General features: G+C 38.0%; 1 protein-coding gene and 1 long non-coding RNA gene across 3 annotated transcripts; one reads left to right on the plus strand and one right to left on the minus strand.

Annotated features, from left to right (window-relative positions):
• Positions 1–7,985: 7,985 nt before the first annotated feature.
• Positions 7,986–10,405, plus strand: LOC108269977 (uncharacterized). The gene is made up of 5 exons (XR_008396975.1): positions 7,986–8,172; positions 8,602–8,670; positions 8,917–8,986; positions 9,212–9,383; positions 9,987–10,405. It is a non-coding gene; the product is annotated as an uncharacterized LOC108269977 (long non-coding RNA).
• Positions 10,406–10,759: 354 nt separating this feature from the next.
• On the minus strand, positions 10,760–17,944 carry LOC108269975 (ornithine decarboxylase 1). Of its 2 annotated transcripts, none has more exons than XM_017476172.3 (8): positions 17,829–17,944; positions 17,522–17,695; positions 17,243–17,415; positions 16,116–16,332; positions 14,038–14,121; positions 13,661–13,942; positions 13,324–13,538; positions 10,760–13,216 (listed from the first exon to the last, which is right to left on the minus strand). In XM_017476172.3, the coding sequence occupies exons 1-8, from the start codon at positions 17,919–17,921 to the stop codon at positions 13,135–13,137; spliced, it is 1,320 nt and encodes a 439-aa protein (XP_017331661.1). In that variant the 5' UTR covers positions 17,922–17,944; the 3' UTR covers positions 10,760–13,134. The 2 variants fall into 2 exon arrangements, with proteins under 2 accessions (XP_017331661.1, XP_047013750.1); XM_047157794.2 differs by having other exon boundaries at positions 13,166–13,244.
• Positions 17,945–18,562: the final 618 nt, after the last annotated feature.

The raw sequence follows: 18,562 nt of genomic DNA on the forward strand, positions 1-18,562 counted from the left end.
AGAAATATTGCTAAGATAAGAAATTTAATGTCACTACACGATGCAGAAATATTAGTTCATGCTTTCGTCACCTCTAGACTAGATTATTGTAATGCCTTACTGTCTGGATGTTCCAGTAGGTGCATAAACAAGCTCCAGTTAGTCCAGAATGCAGCTGCTATAGTCCTTACTAGAACCAGAAAATATGACCACATCACCCCTATCTTATCCGCACTGCATTGCCTCCCAGTGAAATCTCACACTGATTATAAAATACTACTATTGACTTATAAAGCACTAAATGGTCTTGCGCCACAGTACCTAAGCGGACTTTTGGTCTTCTATGATCTGCCACGCCTACGTAGATCAAAAGGTGCAGGCTATTTGTCGGTACCTCGAATAGCGAAGGCTACAGCAGGGGGAAGAGTTTTCTCTTACAAAGCCCCACAGTTATGGAACAGCCTTCCAATTAGTGTTCGGGACTCAGACACAGTCTCAGTGTTTAAGTCTAGGCTGAAAACGTTTTTGTTTACTCAAGTTTAACATGAGTAGACTTTCTTTTATTCAAAGCACAGTCTTACCTAACAATCTTTCCATCTCTTCCATCTCTGAGTCTGGTTCCTCTCAAGGTTTCTTCCTCATATCATCTTAGGGACTTTTTTTCCTCGCCACCGTCACCACTGGTTTGCTCAATCGGATAAATTCACACACTTAAAATCTGTATCCTGTGTTTAGATATTTCTGTGAAGATGCTTTGAGACAATGTCCGTTGTAAAAAGCGCTATACAAATAAAATTGAATTGAATTGAATAGAGAATATCTTTTAAGCTGCACCTAAAGGTTATGGGAACTGATAAAGACTTTCTCAGATGAGTGGTGAAATATTTTTAAGACTGTAACAGAAGTCCAGTTGATTTGAATAGAGTTTTCAGCTTTGTTGAGTCTTGAGGGCAATAGAATCCATGACATGTGCAATATGCAACAAGGTAGTGGATTCAAACTTTCTAATACTTTTCACCAAACATATTTTACTCTGTCCAGGGTGTACCCCACCTTGTGCCCAATGCTCCTTGGGATAGGCTCCAGGTTTCCCCATGACCCTGAAAAGGATAAAGCGGTATAGAAGATGGATGGATGGATGGAAACATATTTTAAATAGGTGTAAACACTATTAGAAAGAAAAATGTGTAATGTATAAAATCGTGCAGATATAGGTTAAGAGCTTTAGTTAATGTTCACATCAAACATCAGAACTGGGATAAAGTGTGATCTCTGTGACTTTAGCCATGGCATGTTTGTTGGTACCAGTCTCTAGAGTTTACACAGAATGGTGTGAAACACTAAAAACATCCAGTGGGCAGCAGTTCTGTGTGTGGAAACGTATTGAAAAGAGAGGTCAGAGGAGACTGCACAGATTGGTTCAAGGTGACAGGAAGGCTGCAGTAATTCAAATATCCACTCGCTACAACCATGGTGAGCATCTCATAACACACAAAAATAAATTGCATAGATTGTTGTGTGTGAAAATCAATAGAGATTAGCAGTTTCTAAAATCATCAAACCAGCCTGTCTGGCTGTCATGGCACCAACAACCGTGCTATGGTCAAAGTCACTGATATCACATTTGTTTTCCTGATTCCGATGTTTTATGTGAACATTGATTTGTATCTGCAGTATGATTAGCTGATGGATAATGACATAAATTAGCAGGGGTATAGGTGTTCCTATTAAAGTGACTGATGTGTGTGTATGTTCCTAAAGAGAAGATACACAGCCATCTCCTATATCAAAATAAAATTACAGTCATAACAGAAGGGCCAAAATCACATAAAATCTGACCGTCACACCATTTGGTCACTTTTTTTCTGCTGAATTAATTACATTTGGATTTTATAATTTTGTTCTACATACATAACATGCAGGATGCTTCTTGTTCTCCTGGATCAAAAAAATCTGGGTGATGAAAAGCAACAAAGGAAAATATTCTGAAGCATTTTATACTCATAAACATCCCTAAGATTAGATTACAATATTTTGAGATTTTTTGGGTCGTTCCTTTAAAACACTGCCTTTTCTGAATACTATTACTACTAATATACTACTACTACTAACAATAATAATCACTCCAATAAATACACAGCCATTTCAAAATACCAGGATGTTGTATCAAAACAACAGGAAGTTGCATCATCTTTCTAGTGATTTGAGGACAAGTGAATTTCTCTCAGTTGTATCTTACTATTTTTGGTAGTTTATATATGACCAAGAAGGAGAAGCATAATATGTAAACTATGCAACCTCAAATTAATGTATAAATTATAATATAGTGATTATAAATAATTTTTTAATAAACATTTATTTAACCGCACAGCTGCTCTCTAAACAGTGATTTAATTTCTTTAACATGAATATGTTTAAATATGAATATGTTTTATGTCTTTAAACTGCATGTAAAAAGCATTTGCATGTAAAACATTTAATGAGGTCTGTATTAATTAAACAATAGTACAAATCTTAGCAGTTATTTACCATTACCAGGATATATAGCACAGTCCTCTGAGTCTTAGTGCCGAGTAAAAAAAAAAGATCAAATCATATATCAGAATGTAATCCGAATGTTATGGACTGACAAAATGTACAAATTATAAATACTGTAATAGATACTGTATGAGACACACACTTGAATGGAATTAACCAACACTTAAATTTGATTCCTCAGAGTCTGAAATTTGCATTTGGTCTGTCAACATTTCCACATAGGAAACTTCATGATGCGTAAAGTCTACATTGCTCTAGCGGTGGTTGTGAATATGGCTTCCAGGCATAAATGTGCTCCTGCCAGGCCTTTTCTAATCTGTTCCCTTTTCACCACTGTGTTTCCAGACAGATCCTGTGATCTTTTTCCAAACCAGAGCATGAGCTCATTTTCTATTTCTAGCTTCAAACACTAGGAAGCACATTACGTTTAATGAATAAAAGTTGGAGGATGAGTAAGAAGGAGATGTTCTGATTTTGTTCAGGGACTATGAAGATGACAAATGCTGTTGGTTAAGTTGGTTAAGGCTAAAGGACTGAGTCAGAATTTCTGCTATACTTTGTAGGTGGGCTTTTTTTCTTTGGAAGAGTTGTGAAGGCACAGCTGGAGCTGTGTGTGTAAATCCTAAATCCTTATGTACAGGGTGTCCTAAAAGTCTCCATACATAGGGGAAATGAACACTTTTTAGCTAAATGTCTTCCAAAATTTTCCATACTTAGTTTATATATATATATAAGTTCTCAGATAGCCTTTAAGAATGCCTTTGACAAAAGAACGTATTGAAATCAGATTGGGAAGCTGTCACAAGGTTGCAGTGGACTTTAACAGGAAACATTGCAAGCACGTCACACACTCGCACAACACTGTTGCCAAACTTATTAACAAATTCAAAAAGACTGAAAGTGTTGCAGATGATAAGTGGATAGTTCATGAACATCCACTGACGAAGGCACGACCGATGTGGTGTTGGCAAACATAGTCAAAAAAGTCTCTATGTATGGAGACTTTTGGGACACCCTGTAGAATAATGCATATGTACAGTGTAAAGACACCTGTAGGTCAGTTTGTACAGTTTTTACTACGAAAAACTTTATTTTTGGCAACAGCCTTAGCTTACAGTTATAGCAGTTCCTTGGAAAACATTGATGGTGCCATTAAACTTTAAGTGACAACAAATGCACAGATACTGCCTTGTTTTGTGCAGTTTCCATACAACATAAGGGTCACATTGGAGATGTTTACAATACATTAGTAAGTGGGACGAATGACAACATGTTTTACAGCCAACCTAATACAATCACGTTATAATATGGGGGATTTTTTTTCAGAACTATAATTAGTAGCTCCACAGTTACCTGTACTGTCTGGCCACAAGTTTGTGGACACTTGACTATTACATCCATGTGTGGACCTCCCCCAAACTGTTGCACTGTTTAGGATGTCTTTGTATCCTGTAACATTACAATTTCCCTTTACTGGAACTAAACGGCCCAAACCTGTTCCAGCATGACAGTGTCCCTGTACACAAAGTGAGGTCCATGAAAACATGGTTTGTCAAGGTTGGAGTGGTAGACAAATGCCCTGTACAGAGCCCTGGCCTCAACCCCAATGAACACCTTTGGGTTGAACTGGAACACTCCCCACAGCCATGCTCCAAAATCTAGCAGAAAGCTTTCCCAGAAGAGTTGAGGTTATAATAAAAGCAAAGGAGGACTAAATCTGGAATGGGATGTTCAAAAAAGCACATATTGGTGATGGTCAGGTGTCCACAAACCTTTGGCCATATAGTGTACATTAATATTAATAAGCTTGATGTGTAACCTGTAATTTGGATCACAAGATGGATTTGAGTCATTTCAGCCCCAATTAATACATACATGTTATTTCATTTTGCTCCAAGCTTGTGTATAATCACTTTCTGATAAGAGAGGGACAGATAGAGATGATGTGTTTATCTGTTGCTTTATGTCACTGTTCAACAGATTCATGGGCTTCATCGGCTGACGTGACCACAGATATGACCCCCCCACCACCCCCCCTCCCCGTGTGTGTGTGTGTAACTGTGTATGTGTGTATGTTTGTGTGTGTGTGTGTGTGTGTGTCAGACAAACTATTTTAAATAATTGTGGTAACAAGTCTGCTGTCAGCATTACTGCTAATGCTTATTGAGACTCAAATGTAGTTTACAGGGATTTTTTGTTATGTCATTGCACATTGACTGAACCATATCCAGTTTGTGTAATTCTGTCACAAGAGACACACACAGAGGAACACAGATATTACTTCACATTCCTTGCAAACATGTGTTGCAGATGAGATTTTTGTCCTTATTTCAAAACAGTATACCTGGTACAAAATGTACTTTCCCATCTGATGGTTGTCGGTCAAACTGTTAGCTAATTTTAACTTTAAATAAAAAAAAAAAAAGTATTTGTAAAAAGGGTGTAAATGAGTGATTTTTTTCTCCCTAGACCATGTTGGATAATTGGTATGGGTGTAGCATCAATATTCCCCAAATTCCGGATGTACAGCTGTTATCACTGCCACACACACACACATTGTAACATGCCATTCCACAAAGCAAACTTCCTGGAATCCATGTCAGAGGAGTTTCTTGGTGTAAGGACAAGGGGAGGAGACAGACGACACAGAGCCCTCCCCGTCTGCACACGCTCTCTCTCATACACTCACACCCATTCAAGAATATTCAATACCACATGATCTGGTGTACCTTTATGGGTGGATGTGCGTCATTCTTGCTCATCTGATTGACGTGGCTTTTTTCTTGTACACCTCCCCACACACACGCACACCAGTACACACGAATACAGAAGCTACAACACTACACTGGATTTAACTGGTTAAAGCCAACGTGTATTTTGGGTTAAAAAAGTATTTTATCATCAGAAATAGAACAAGACATTGTTTTAAACACTACAAAAACATTTGGCTGAATAATAAATTACGCTGTAATCTACAGTCAAATCTACATATTTTCACCCATATAATAATCTTAAAAAATACCACTTCTAGATTATATATCTCATTAATTAACATTACTGGAAAATGTTGACCTCGTGCGCTTTTGTTTTTAGGTGCTAACTGCAAAATCTGTCCGTCAACCCTTACATTTAAGATCATGGAAATACTTAAAGTGGCAGACAGGCACTAAGTTCTCACAGGAATGATGAGATTACACCACCAACCAACCAAGTAGCACTAGAATTTGTAAACACATCAAAAATATTTCACTGTAAACACATTCAATGGGTATCAGGGTGGAGTTTTCCTTTAACCATTATTTTTGTAGACACATCCTGGCCTTGGACTAATTCTCAATGTTCTGTTTAGTCTAGGATGAAAAAGGCACCATGAGAATTTAGGCTGAGAAATTTAGAGACACCATGGAATAGTTTGTTGATATCCGTGTCTGTGTAGTGTGAATATTTCAATGCTTAGTTTAGATAAGCTCAGCTTTTTGTTTGTATATGTTTTTAAATTGAAACTCTTCAAGTCCATTTTCTCAAAATAACAGCCTATCATAAATATGTAGGCTGTGTCAATGTGCTTTTGTGCTATACCTTCATTGATACCTACAATCCCAGCATTCAGTAAATTCTTTCATTCTGCCACACCTCAAAGGAGTGTACAGGTGAAGCGTAAAGACTATACAGACCTGCATAGCTGTAATTATTAGGTGTCATCCGGTATTACACAGTCATGTTAGGACATGAGAAAATCCCTGTTCCCAGTGCTATCCTTTTCATACAGGCAGTAAAAGTGCAATAGGCAATTCCTTTTATTGTGTACTTGGACAAATAAGCTGAAAAACATGTAAAACATAATAAAAATAATGGTTTAAGCAATGGTCTCAGCACAAGTGTATTAAGCGGCTGAGAAAACCTGTTTGGAAAACTGATGTCCTTAACACATGTTTGTGTTTAGATGGGCCTCCTGTCAGTCATTTTATAGACACTATACTCTATGGGCTCCAGTAGATCCTGGGGGCCTGGGGGTGGAGCTTCATGAAGATGGGTGGGAACGGGGTAGGTGGGCATCTTACTTAACTGTTAATCTTACCTAATGCACTTTTATTTTGTGTTGCAAAAATCTTGTGTAAAATAGATAGTAATACACACACACATTAAATTTATAAACAAATATTTGCAATTTATTATTATTATTATTATTATTATTATCATTATTATCAACTGTCACACACACACACGCACACACACACACACACAAATGGAAGTATTTTGCAGACAATTAAAAAACAAAAATGTTTTCAAAAACGTTTCCTAATTGTGGACGCATAAACTGACATACTGAAAATGCAAACTGTGCATTACCGTTTTCGTTTACACGAACGTAGTGCCTGCCAAATTTCAAATGGTAATGCAAAGTCCATTTGTAATTGTATTTCCCATGTCTTATGAATCTATTTTTGCTGTAATGCTTTCTTGTGGAAACTGTCTAGTTTCATGGGCAATTTGTTACAGTTAAAATTACATCCCAACAAAAACCTTAAACCGCAGATGCTTTATTACGACAGTGGACGACCCCAAGGCGCTCTAACATGCGATGGACTGTGACTGACGTCACTTCCAAATACAAAAATGCCCCAGAACTTACTCCCACCCCCAACACTGACTGACAGGTTTCTGTGCAAGGCATCGGAAATGAAAATTCAAAGGGATTTGATATTCCGTTTGAATATTGTCAGGCTCCCCACCTGACCCAGAGGAAGTGAAATAGCAAACAGGGTAATTGCTATTGCTATTTTGATATGACAGGATCACAACTCATAAGACATGGGAAATGCAATTGCAAGTAGACTTTCCATTTGAAATTTTGCAGACACTGTACGTCTGTGTGAACGAAAATGCAAATGGTAATACACTATTTACATTTTTATTTACATAATGTCACAATTTACATGTCCACAATTAGGAAACGCAATTGCAAATACAGTTTGCAATTGTTTTTGAAAATTGTCCCCAAAATACTTCCATACACACAGGGACAGCCAAATAAAATTACAATGTTACAATTGATCCTGCCTAGAGTAGCCAATCCCTTCAGAATATGCAAATCAGAAAAAAACTTTTGTGTAGAGCGAGAGAGAGAGAGAGAGAGAGAGAGAAAGAGAGAAATAAAATGCTGTTATAATCAGCCAATTGCTTTGATTGGTTCTGACTGGAAAAGACGATCCCTTTAGAATATGCAAATGAGACCACTAACTTTTGTGTTTTACTCTGTGTGTGTGTGTGTGTGTGTGTGTGCGTGTGTGTGCGTGTGTGTGCGTGTGTGTGTTACTAACCTAAAATAGTAACAAACACAGAGAGAGAGAGAGAGAGAGAGAGAGAGAGAGAGAGAGAGAGAGAGAGAGAGAGAGAGAGAGAGAGAATTCTGTTATAATCAGCCAGTTGCTTTAATTGGTTCTGTCTCGAGTAGCCAATCCCTGTAGAATATGCAAATAAGCCCACTAGCTGGGCTTTTATGGAAAAGTACATGAAGAGAAGGTTACAATACCGATAGAGTTTAACGTGACATTTTTATTTTAATTTGATGTTAGAAAACTGTAATGAGTACTGATAGCTTTAATTCAACCTTTTCAGAGCTTTAACTCCAGCGACTTGCATTCCTGTGAGTTGGTGAGTAATTTCTAAAAAGCTTTCGGTTTTCTGAGCCACTTCATGCCTAATGAATGGACTGTTAAGTTTTGTAATGTATTCATGTATAGTTCCTGTAATTTGTTATGTTAATGAAGAAAAAGATGAGAGAGCACGATATCTACATATGAAGTTGTTGTGCAGTTGGCTGTGTGAATGATTTGCAGTCGTAGGTCACGTGTAAACACCATCATTTCATGATAGCAAGCACTTAATGTCTACCTGCAAAGAAACGCACAAAAGAGAGAGAAAAGTACAAAGGTGCATGTGCCAGGGGAAAACAGAAGGAAGTGTAAACATTCTGCAAATATTTATTCTTATCATATGTTCATATACTCATATACTGTTTTGTAAACCTGTCAACCCCCCCCCCCCCCCCCTTCTTTCTTGGTACTCCTCCTGCACTTCCAGTTCTGCCACTACACATGTGCAGCAGTTGAAGTTGACACTCTGTGTCTTCTGCAGCTCTGGAAGATAAATGTAAGTGACCATCATCAGATATGCAAGAATACGTGCAAAGCCCCGTATAGCAGGCTGGAGAAAGGCTTCAAATTATATTCCTAGTCATGCATACATAACTATAAAAGTACTGATGAATGTATAACGACTTCACAATACAAGAATTCAATGAGTATCTTACATTTACATTAGTTACATTTACTTTTATGGCATTTGGCAGACGCCCTTATCCAAAGTGACTTACATTTCTCATTGCATTTATTTCAGGTTTAAGGGCCTTGCTCAAGATCCCAGTAGTGGAAGCTTGGCAGTGCTGACTGAGCTACCACAGCCCAAGGTTTGAAAAGTGCTTAGAATTTGGATAAAGTGCTTGAAACCGCTTGAAATTGTAATCGCATTGCTTTCATAAAAATTCGTTATCTTACTGAATAGTTCACTTTTGAAATAAAAAAAAAAGCATGATTCCTTTTGCATAAAACAAAAACAACTCTGCTCGAGTCTGCACATGTGACCGTAGTGTGATCTGCCAGTCTTTTTTGATCTGCGCCTTCTGATTGAACAGAGTGGGAGATGACAACATGCCGGGAACTTGCTGCTTCAATGAGCGTTGGCTTGAAAACGAAAAATACAATTAAGTGACCACCGAATCCCCGAGAAGTCTCCTGGAAAGTCTGTTAAAAACTTTACTTGGCTTTTCACCATGGGAGAATCTGGGCTTTCAAGCCATGTATAAGGTAAGTTGTGGGAAAATTTCAGTTAGGCCAACTAAGTTTGTTTAAGCAAGCTGGCACATTTGGATGCTAATGAGGGTCGATTTTTCAGGAATGATATAAAATGGAACTGTAACCCAATTTTTTGCCAGACAGTCGATTCCCCCCAAATTCAAGATAAGGGTGCAGAAATGCCCCTGCACAATTAAACTAAACCTATTAAGACTGTCCTGATTAAAGTGAAAATGAATGAAAAATGTTGATGAAAGAATTACATTAGATCTGCTCACACTGCATCAAAGATTTCATTTTACATGTATCCCAAGACACTATATTTTGAATCACAACCCACAGCCCTGAGCCTGGGATATCTCTGTAGACCTACAGAAAGTTTAGTGTACAACAAAGCACTTTTCCATATAATGTGTGAAAATATTAATGAGGCAGTTGGCAGCTTTTCAGATCTCATTGCATATGCTTTTTTTTTTAATGATGTTTACATGTTGGAATGATAAATAGTTTGGGTTGTGTGTAGCGCCTTTACTGCAGACAGACGGTACACTGAGATCACTTTTTCCAGCCACACCACCTGAGTTAGCACATTTCTTTCCACTGTATCCTTGCCAGTAAAAGACAGAGAGGAAAAGGAGCGAATAACTCTGGAGAGACAAATGAGGGAGAGAAAAGGTAGGGTTCCCCTACACTGAAGTACCTTTCATACATTATATTTCTTGTGAATTCATGCCAAACAATCTTGGCATTTTCTTTAATATTTGAGAAATTGTTTAAGTGTCGTTTGTGCGCCTCAGCAGAAATCAAGATTAACCAAACCAGTCGATAATTTTGCAGTCTTCAACTTCACCCGTTTCAGTTAGCCTGTGCTCATTGTAGCCTCAGATTCTTGTTGTTGGTTGATATGAGTAAAACCCAATGTTGTCTTCTGCTCTTGTAGCCCATCCGACTCAAGGTTCAACAAGTTGTGCATACTGAGACGCTCGCAGAACTGCTCACTGGATGTTTTTTGGTTTTGCACCATTCTGTGTAAACTCTAGCGACTGTTATGCATGGCTTTGGTTGCTTTTGAAGTGTTTCAGGTTATTGTCCATCTGCAGTGTGAATTGCTGTCCAGTGGGTTTAGAAGCATTTGGCTGAATCTGAGCAGATAATTGAACCTACAACAACCTGAAACAATAAAGATAAAATGGCTAAGTCCAATTACTTTTTGGTCCCTTAAAAAGGGCTCCCCTTAACAATGCCTAGATTGTTCACTTGATTTGGAGGTAAATGCCCTTAAATTAAAGCTGAAAGTCTGCACTTTGAGCTCATGTATTAATAGGGCAAAATTCTGGTGTTATCTTTCTCAGCTGTTCATGTTAAATGAAACGCACAGAACAAGCACACTCCATGGAGGGTTTTATTTATTAAAAAAAAAAATTAATAAACGACAAAACACTCAAATACATTTGCCCTCAACTATCAACAAGGTATTTGTGTAGCAATGCTGGGGTGGGAAAGGAAGGGCTGCATGGCCAGACATACATAATGCATGTCCCTACACTTTAGGGCTTTTCACACTTAAAATAGTTAACCCTTCTCATTGTAAACCCCGGGTGAACGGAATCCAGGGTTATCATGTTTCACACTGCCCACATTTTACATGGGATTAATAATTATTCCCCGGGGTTCATAATGTACACTCCTAAACCATGGTTTAATGTTCTTATTTGTGGTGTCAACAAGCATGAGTGGATAAATACAGCGACCGGTTTAAATAAAGGCTTGTCTCGCGCTTTCGCGTCGGTGAGAAAACGGTGCCACGTAAATCTGCCTTGGCTGTTTTAAGCCTCCGGAGATGCACGTGTATGTAAAGAATAACAGGTAGATTAGCCAGCATGGGGTCACTTTAAGTGTTTTTTTTTTTTTTGAAGAAAACAGAAACAGAAATCAGAAAACAGCACAATAAAACAATACACCCCCTTCCAACAAACAAATATTCATTATTCACAAATACATTGTGGATATTTTGAACACATGTTAAATCCTAAAAAGTCTAAATGTCCAATGGTTATCAAAATAAGAACTTTCAGAGTTCATGTTTGGAGAGCAATAAGTGACACAATTGTTAGAAATGACTTTTGACTGGTTCATCTCTGATGATTGTCATTGTAATTAATATACAGTGACAAATGACAACTAAATGAAATTTTATTTATTTATTTATTTATTTATTTATTTTTACAAATGTTTGATATTGACAGCTGTTTGGGTTTTTTTTTTTTTTATGGGGACACCGTAATTTTTTTTTTTTGTACTTTATTGTCCTGAAAGGCTTAATTGGTAGCCTAATGTAAATTTTATCTACATTATCACTGTAACAGTTAAACAAATCAAGTGAAAAATGCAATAAATGTATATACTATGATACAAATGTTTATTATTTGGCCAGTTTACCTGAAATCCTCCCTGAATCCACCCTTCTGCTGGGATCATGATAACCCCCTTTTTTTTTTTTTTTTTTTTTTTTGGATAACTGGTATCATAATCCTACTAAAAAGTTTTGAACAACACCTACTTAAGGTTTGATCCAGATCAAAAGCAAGATCTAATCTGATTTCCGAATCCCTTTATTTCCTTCTTTTGAACAAAAACTTTTCAAGATTAGATCCAATCCGAAATCTGATCACATTACTTCTGAACAACTGGGCCCAGAGGTTAAGGGCAGTGTGATAAAACTCTTTTATGTCATTACAGTGGGGAAATAAATACCAGAACAAGCTAGTACAAGTCAGCTGTAGCTGCTAGTTGCTAGTATAGATGCATCAGAGAAAGATATTTAGTTCCTCTGCTCTAAAGTCAAAATAGACAAAATAGAACAACAAAATGGATTAAAAAGAAAAACATATGAGATGCAGCACATTTATTTTTGTCGACCTTATAGCTGTAGACACCATGTTATACAAATGACATTTAAATCCCATAGATTGTCACCATCAGCAATTCCCCATATTATTGTCAGTCATCCCAAGCCTAGTAGTGGTTAAATATGTATTTAAACTGCATTTCATCAAAGGTATAATTCACTGGATGTTTAGGAGAGTGGCTTTAAAACAGCAATAGACCACCATTAAACACATAATCTAAACACAACCATGCTCTCCCGTATTCCCTGGTTAAGTAAATGCATGTAAACAAAACAAGGATATGCCAAAAAAAAGTGTCAATTTGTGCAATAATCTGAGCACATGCACTAAGAACTGTAAATACAGAACAGTAGACAGTACTCTGTAACATTTGGCGCAGACAATTTTTTCTTATTAGAGGCCTCAATTAGAGTCCATTTAATTTACAAATGAATGCAATGCACCCTTTTTTTGCACCACATCTATTTTGACTTATATCTGTAGGAAAGCACCACGTGCTGTCATGAATAATTAAGAGACCGCAACTTCTCATAGGATACAAACACGCAGGCTCATGAATAATTATGAGACACTGATGCATCATTGAAGTATTATAGTACCTTGCCACATCACTGCCTGTAACGTGAGATAGGACGAGATTTTAAACCCGGAAGACAAAAACAGTGGAAAAAATGTTAAAAATGAAATGTTTTCTCCTACAAGTAAAATTTACGGATGCTAAGAGTGTCTTTTATGATTTTCGATAAGAACACCTCTGTTAAAATCTCAGAAAATGTAGTTTAGTGTTTCATGACGCTTTAAAGCACCTGGACTAAGCAAGACTAAGCAGGAAGTTCCAGGGTGCTTCCACATTTTCAGTGGCTTGGCATGTTTCCAGGGCTCTGCTTCTCCACCAGAGCTGGCATTTCCTGGGTGTGGATCTGTTGCATATATTGCCTAATACATGATAAACAAGAATTCATCACTTTATCAGACTTCACAGATGGATTCAGTAGGAATAAGTTCAGTGTAACTAGAAGCACCAGAGGAAAATTTGAACTTACCAAGCTGATCTGGACATGACGTAATGGATATCTGGTTTTTGGAAGCCGTTAAAGGTGGACGAGACAGCCACAGTGTAAGCACCCATGTTTTCGAACAGCAGCCAGTCTCCCACCTGCCGGTCAGGCAGGGTACACAGCTCCACAATGCGGTCCACGCCATTACAGGTATGACCCCAAACACTACTGGGGTACATGCGCTCATCAGGCTTGGGTTTCTACACATCAAAACCAAATAGTAAAATGTAATAATCTGTGCAATGATATGTAAATATATTGGCACAGGACATATTAATAAGGCTTAATAGAGCTAACCAAACATACAAGTTTATCTCCATACCTTGTGCACAATGGGTATTGGATATTCATAACCAAAAATTGTGTCTTGAAAAGATCCAAAGATGCTATCGTTGACATAGTACATTAGAATTCTGTCACTGGTCCCATCATCTTCATTTGTATCAGAGCCAGACTGCTCCTTCATGTTGACTTTTTTAGCAATAATATTGACAGCTAGCGTATATGCAGAAGCTGCATAGAATCGGCCAGGCTCAGCAATTATCCTCACACCACAGTCTGCAGGAAAGTACTTATCCAGTGCAGGGTTGATCACAGCAGTAATCTAAGTGAATCAGAATGACATTTTTGCCATCAAGTTAAAATTTCTCATTGAAATCTTAACCCATCTTAAGAAATAAATGTAAGTAGTAAGCTAACCTCTTCAAACTTCAGCTTGAAATCATCAGAGCCAGGGAAGCCACCGCCTATATCCAACAGGGTCATATTGTAGCCCAACTCAGCCTGAGGGAAGATGTAATTTTCAATTTATTAAATGGGTCTAGGGATGTCACGAGAACCGATACTTCGGTACCAAGTCGGTACCAACATTCTTAAAACGTGACGGTACTTGTTTTTTTCAGCAGTAGCATAAGTACCGCTTGTTATGAATGTACCGAGATTGCAATTCTTCCAGAACTGAAGGGGGCAGCAAATACGCACAAGTGTTTTAGTAGGTCCACAAGTGGTGAAGAAGAAGAAGAACAACTACAAGCACGCGGGAAAAACTACAGAAGATTAGCTTAGCTTCACAAGTTTAGCTCCGCCCCAACTCAGTGAGAGGCAGAGAGAGGAAAGCTAATTCGTTAGAAATCGTTCATTTCAAACAAAGTGAGGAAACACCTGGAATTTGATGAAGCACCTCAAAGACAGTTCCTATATTATGTTTGTTTGAAGCAGCTGGCATTGTTGCCGTGAAATCAGCTAACGTTATGCTCCATGTAACGTTTGTGATAGCTGGTTATTTGTTAACAACGCCAACGCATTGCAATGTTATAAACTAGCTCTGAATAGGCCATCATGCATCACCATTCAGCCCGTGTCCTGTCAGCTAAATGTAGCCTAATGTCACTAATAATTATTCAAATGTTTTTATTCATGCTTTTAATAAATCTTTTTGGCCTGCCACCTTATCAGTGAATTTAATTCAGAGTATAAGGGGTGTGTGTGTTTGTGTGACACTTGTTATTAGTCATTGTCAGACAGTGTTTGATAACTAAAATCTCTCTCTCTCTCAGTATCAGCCAGAGGAGGATGCCCTCCAGAAGTTTTTAATTTTATTAAAAAATTGTTTTTTATTTGTCTTTTCTTTTCTTTTTTTTTTAAACCACACCATGGTATCGACTTTGGTATCGAGTATCGTGTACTTTTGGTGGTAACAGTACCAACTACTAGATTTTTGGTATCGTGAAATCCCTAAATGGGTCATAACATGATTTCTCGTGTTTTTCTTCTGTTTGGGAGTGTAATGTATCTGATTGTGCATGTAGAAGATCTGCAAAGTTCCAAAAATCATTTTTAACTCTTTGGTTATTTTTATGAAGTATCTGCTATTGACTGTCCAAATGCAGAGTTTTGTGTTGTGGCACTGTTGTAGACCTCTGTTCATGTGCTAGCAAAAGTTTCCTAAGTTGCCTCCGTATTATAAGTGTCTGTATGTTGGTGGTCTGACAGAGACGCTGATTATAGCCGCTGTTGATATGATTGTATCTTGAGACGGTTTATATTGATCGAGTCAAAAGAATCCTAGCTTTACAAAGATATATTGCATGAATAACCATGCACACACAATAGTTTGCCCACGGGGCATCATAATTTACATCATATCTGAAAGGTAAGGGAGTTACAAAATAAAATCTTGCCACTGTGAATGTTCTGCTAAATTCGTGTTTGCAAACTTGCTTCCGCTTGATCATCCGAATTTCTGAATCGGGCTCGAACTGATACGGTAAAACTGTTAACATTTTGAATTCACCTCGAGCTGCGCAGCAAAAAAAAAATAGCCGACGCTGAAACTCCCGCTTCAGTGCTGCTCATGTCCGGTGTTCTGCTACAGCGTGCGGTGTGAAACAGGCTATTGCTTTAGAAACCTTGGAGGTTAAGGCTAACGCTAAGGGGCATTTCTTTTCCAACACATGCAAGGCATTTGGCCAATCTCAACGCAGCAGGTCAGCTGGCCAATCAGAGCACTGTGGGCTTTTTGGAAGGAGGGGCTTCGGTGAAATCAGAGCATTTCAGGCAGCCTGGGAATAGAGGTACTTCAATAATTTACAGTATTTGACACAAAATGCATTTTTTGAACATTAAAGTATGTTAACATATTCCAATAAAATAAACCAATAAACGTAATTAACATTTATAAATGTTTAAAAATCATGATCTGAGTCCTTTAACGCAACACTGATGAAGGGGCACTTTACATCATCAGACAAACAAATTCACAGCATGTGACCACTCACCCCCATGTCAAACACGTATCGTGCATCTGCAATGGCTTGGGTGTATGTTGCTGGGTCAGTGCAGCTGCTGCCTACATGAAAGCTGACTCCAATGATGTCCAGGCCCAGCTCCTTTGCCTGCTCCAGAAGCAGCCTGCTGCTTTTCAGCGTGGCTCCAAACTTCACACTCATTCTGCACACTGACTTAGAGTCATCTGTAGCTATACGCAGCACTAGTCTGCATAGATATACAGTGAATGTAAAAAGTTTATAAAGCCCTTTAAAATGGCAGATTTTGTGATGTAAAAAAATAAAAATAAAACCAAGATAAATCATGTCAAAGTTTTGTACCTTTTTATTGGGAAATTTTAGCCTATTAATTAAAGTGGAAAAACAATCATCAATTTAGGAATTATTATTATTATTATTATTATTATTATTATTATTATTATTATTACAATAACCAGTTTGCATACATGTGCACAACCCTAAACTAATACTATCTAGTTGAAGCACATTTAAATTTTATCACAGCATTTAATCTTGTTTGGCACATCTTGAATTAGCAATATTTTGCCATTCTCCCTTGCAAAAGCATTCCAACTCTGTCAAATTGTTGCAAGTATTTCAATGCTGCTTCTGGCCTCTTGGTAGATTTCCTGATCAGTTTCTTGTGATCTTCTCATCAATTTTAGAGGGACGTCCTATTCTTAGAGGTGTCACTGTTGTGCCATATTTTCTCCACATGTTGATTTTATTGTCTTCCAACAGTGTTCCATGATATATCCAATGATTAGAAAATTTTTCTAACCCTCTCCTCATCAATGAGATCACGTACCTGCTTTGCAAGTTCTTTGTGTTCCATGACTTTTCCAATTAGATGTTAACAAAAAGATGTCAGGAAAATCCTATAGGAACAGCTGTACTTTATTTGTGGGGGTAATCAGTCACTTTAATTGATGGCAGGTGTGTCCTAATATTAGTATTTAAAATGACTTTGAAAGTGATCGGTTGATTCTGAACACTGCCACATTCTCAGTTAAAAAAAGGGATGGCACACAAACTGGGCATTGGAAGTTTTTTAAATATTCTTCCGTTTTTGTCATGTCAACACATAACTGTAACTTCAAATACAGAAAGCTACTCACTTGGCATTGTCATGGTTACAAGCGACCTTCGTTAGTTCCACTTCACTATCAAAGGTCATCATTTGCACTCCATGTGCAGAAGCATACTTGATCTGCGACGCTTGCTTGCAGGGGTTGGCGTAAATGATCCTACTGGGCTCCACTCCCAGAGACTGCACAAGCTGGATCTCGGTCTAAAAGGAGATACAGATAAATACAACTTCTACTACTGCTACACCTATTGGAACACTGTGTAATTCTGTTCAAAGCAATGTATTTTCAGACAAGTATTTCACAAGCCTGGCTTGCGCAGTCAAAGCCTGCTCCCAGTGTTGCCAGTGTCTGTACAATAGCCCCGCTATCGTTGCATTTCACAGCATAGAAAGGCTTGACACGAGGCAAGGCATGCACCCATCTAAGGTGCTTCTTAAAGATATCCCCCAGGTCTGCCACATAGAAAGCATCCTTGTTAATCTAAAGGGAAAACAAAGGCATCATCAAAAACAAAAGATTGACAGTGGCATGCTATACACATTACCACTAAACTAAAATAAATAAATATCACTAAATAAAAATAAAAAGTGATGGGGGGGGGGGTACGACTCACTGATGAGGTGATCTTCTGCTCAACAATGTCCTTTGCACAGAACCCTTCCTCTAGGAGGGTAATTTCAAAGTTGCCGAATGAAGTCATGGTCATAAATTAGGTTCCAGTGGTAGACAAAGCTGTAGAAAGTGAAGTGTTATCATTATTCTTCTGTTCATGACAAGCAGGCTATCTCTGCCATATTGAACGATGGCTGCACTCTGATCATTTTGCACAGTCTGTTCTGATGATAACCATGGCATTGCTCTTTATAAAATGGGTCATTTTCCCAGTTTATTATTTGAAGTCAACAATTGATCTCTTACTGAATAGTTACTAAAAATCAAATTCAATTCAAAAAGTGAGTGATTTGATAGACCTCAGAGAAAATATCAGTTAAAATATAACTGCAAGCGGAAGATTTCCAGGGTTTATGCACCCTTCACAAATATCAACCCCGTTGGCCAGTTTTTGGCAAGTTACACAACAATAAAGAGACTATAGATCAGGGGTGTCCAATATTATCTGGAAGGGGCTAGTGTGGGTGCAGGTTCATTCCAAACAAGCAGGAGCCACACCCGAGTCTAGTGAAAGCCAAAATCAAATTAAAGAGGTGGAATAAGGTGTGGCTCCTGCTTGGTTGGAATGAAAACCTGCACCCACACTGGCCCTTTCCAGATAAGATTGGACCCCCCTGCTATAGATGAATATACTTATCAGGGTTTATGATGATGGCTAAATAATAATCGTGAAAT

The sequence above is a fragment of the Ictalurus punctatus genome, chromosome 9 (genome assembly GCF_001660625.3).
Source record: "Ictalurus punctatus breed USDA103 chromosome 9, Coco_2.0, whole genome shotgun sequence".
Lineage (NCBI taxonomy): Eukaryota > Metazoa > Chordata > Actinopteri > Siluriformes > Ictaluridae > Ictalurus > Ictalurus punctatus.

Coding starts and splice junctions, on each gene's coding strand:
- LOC108269975 (XM_017476172.3), bottom strand. CDS start 17,921: ATGACCATGACTTCATTCGGCAACTTTGAAATTACCCTCCTAGAGGAA. Junction 13,943..14,037: donor TCAAGCTGAAGTTTGAAGAG/GTTAGCTTACTA, acceptor TGATTCACTTAG/ATTACTGCTGTGATCAACCC. Junction 13,217..13,323: donor GTCATGTCCAGATCAGCTTG/GTAAGTTCAAAT, acceptor ATCATGTATTAG/GCAATATATGCAACAGATCC.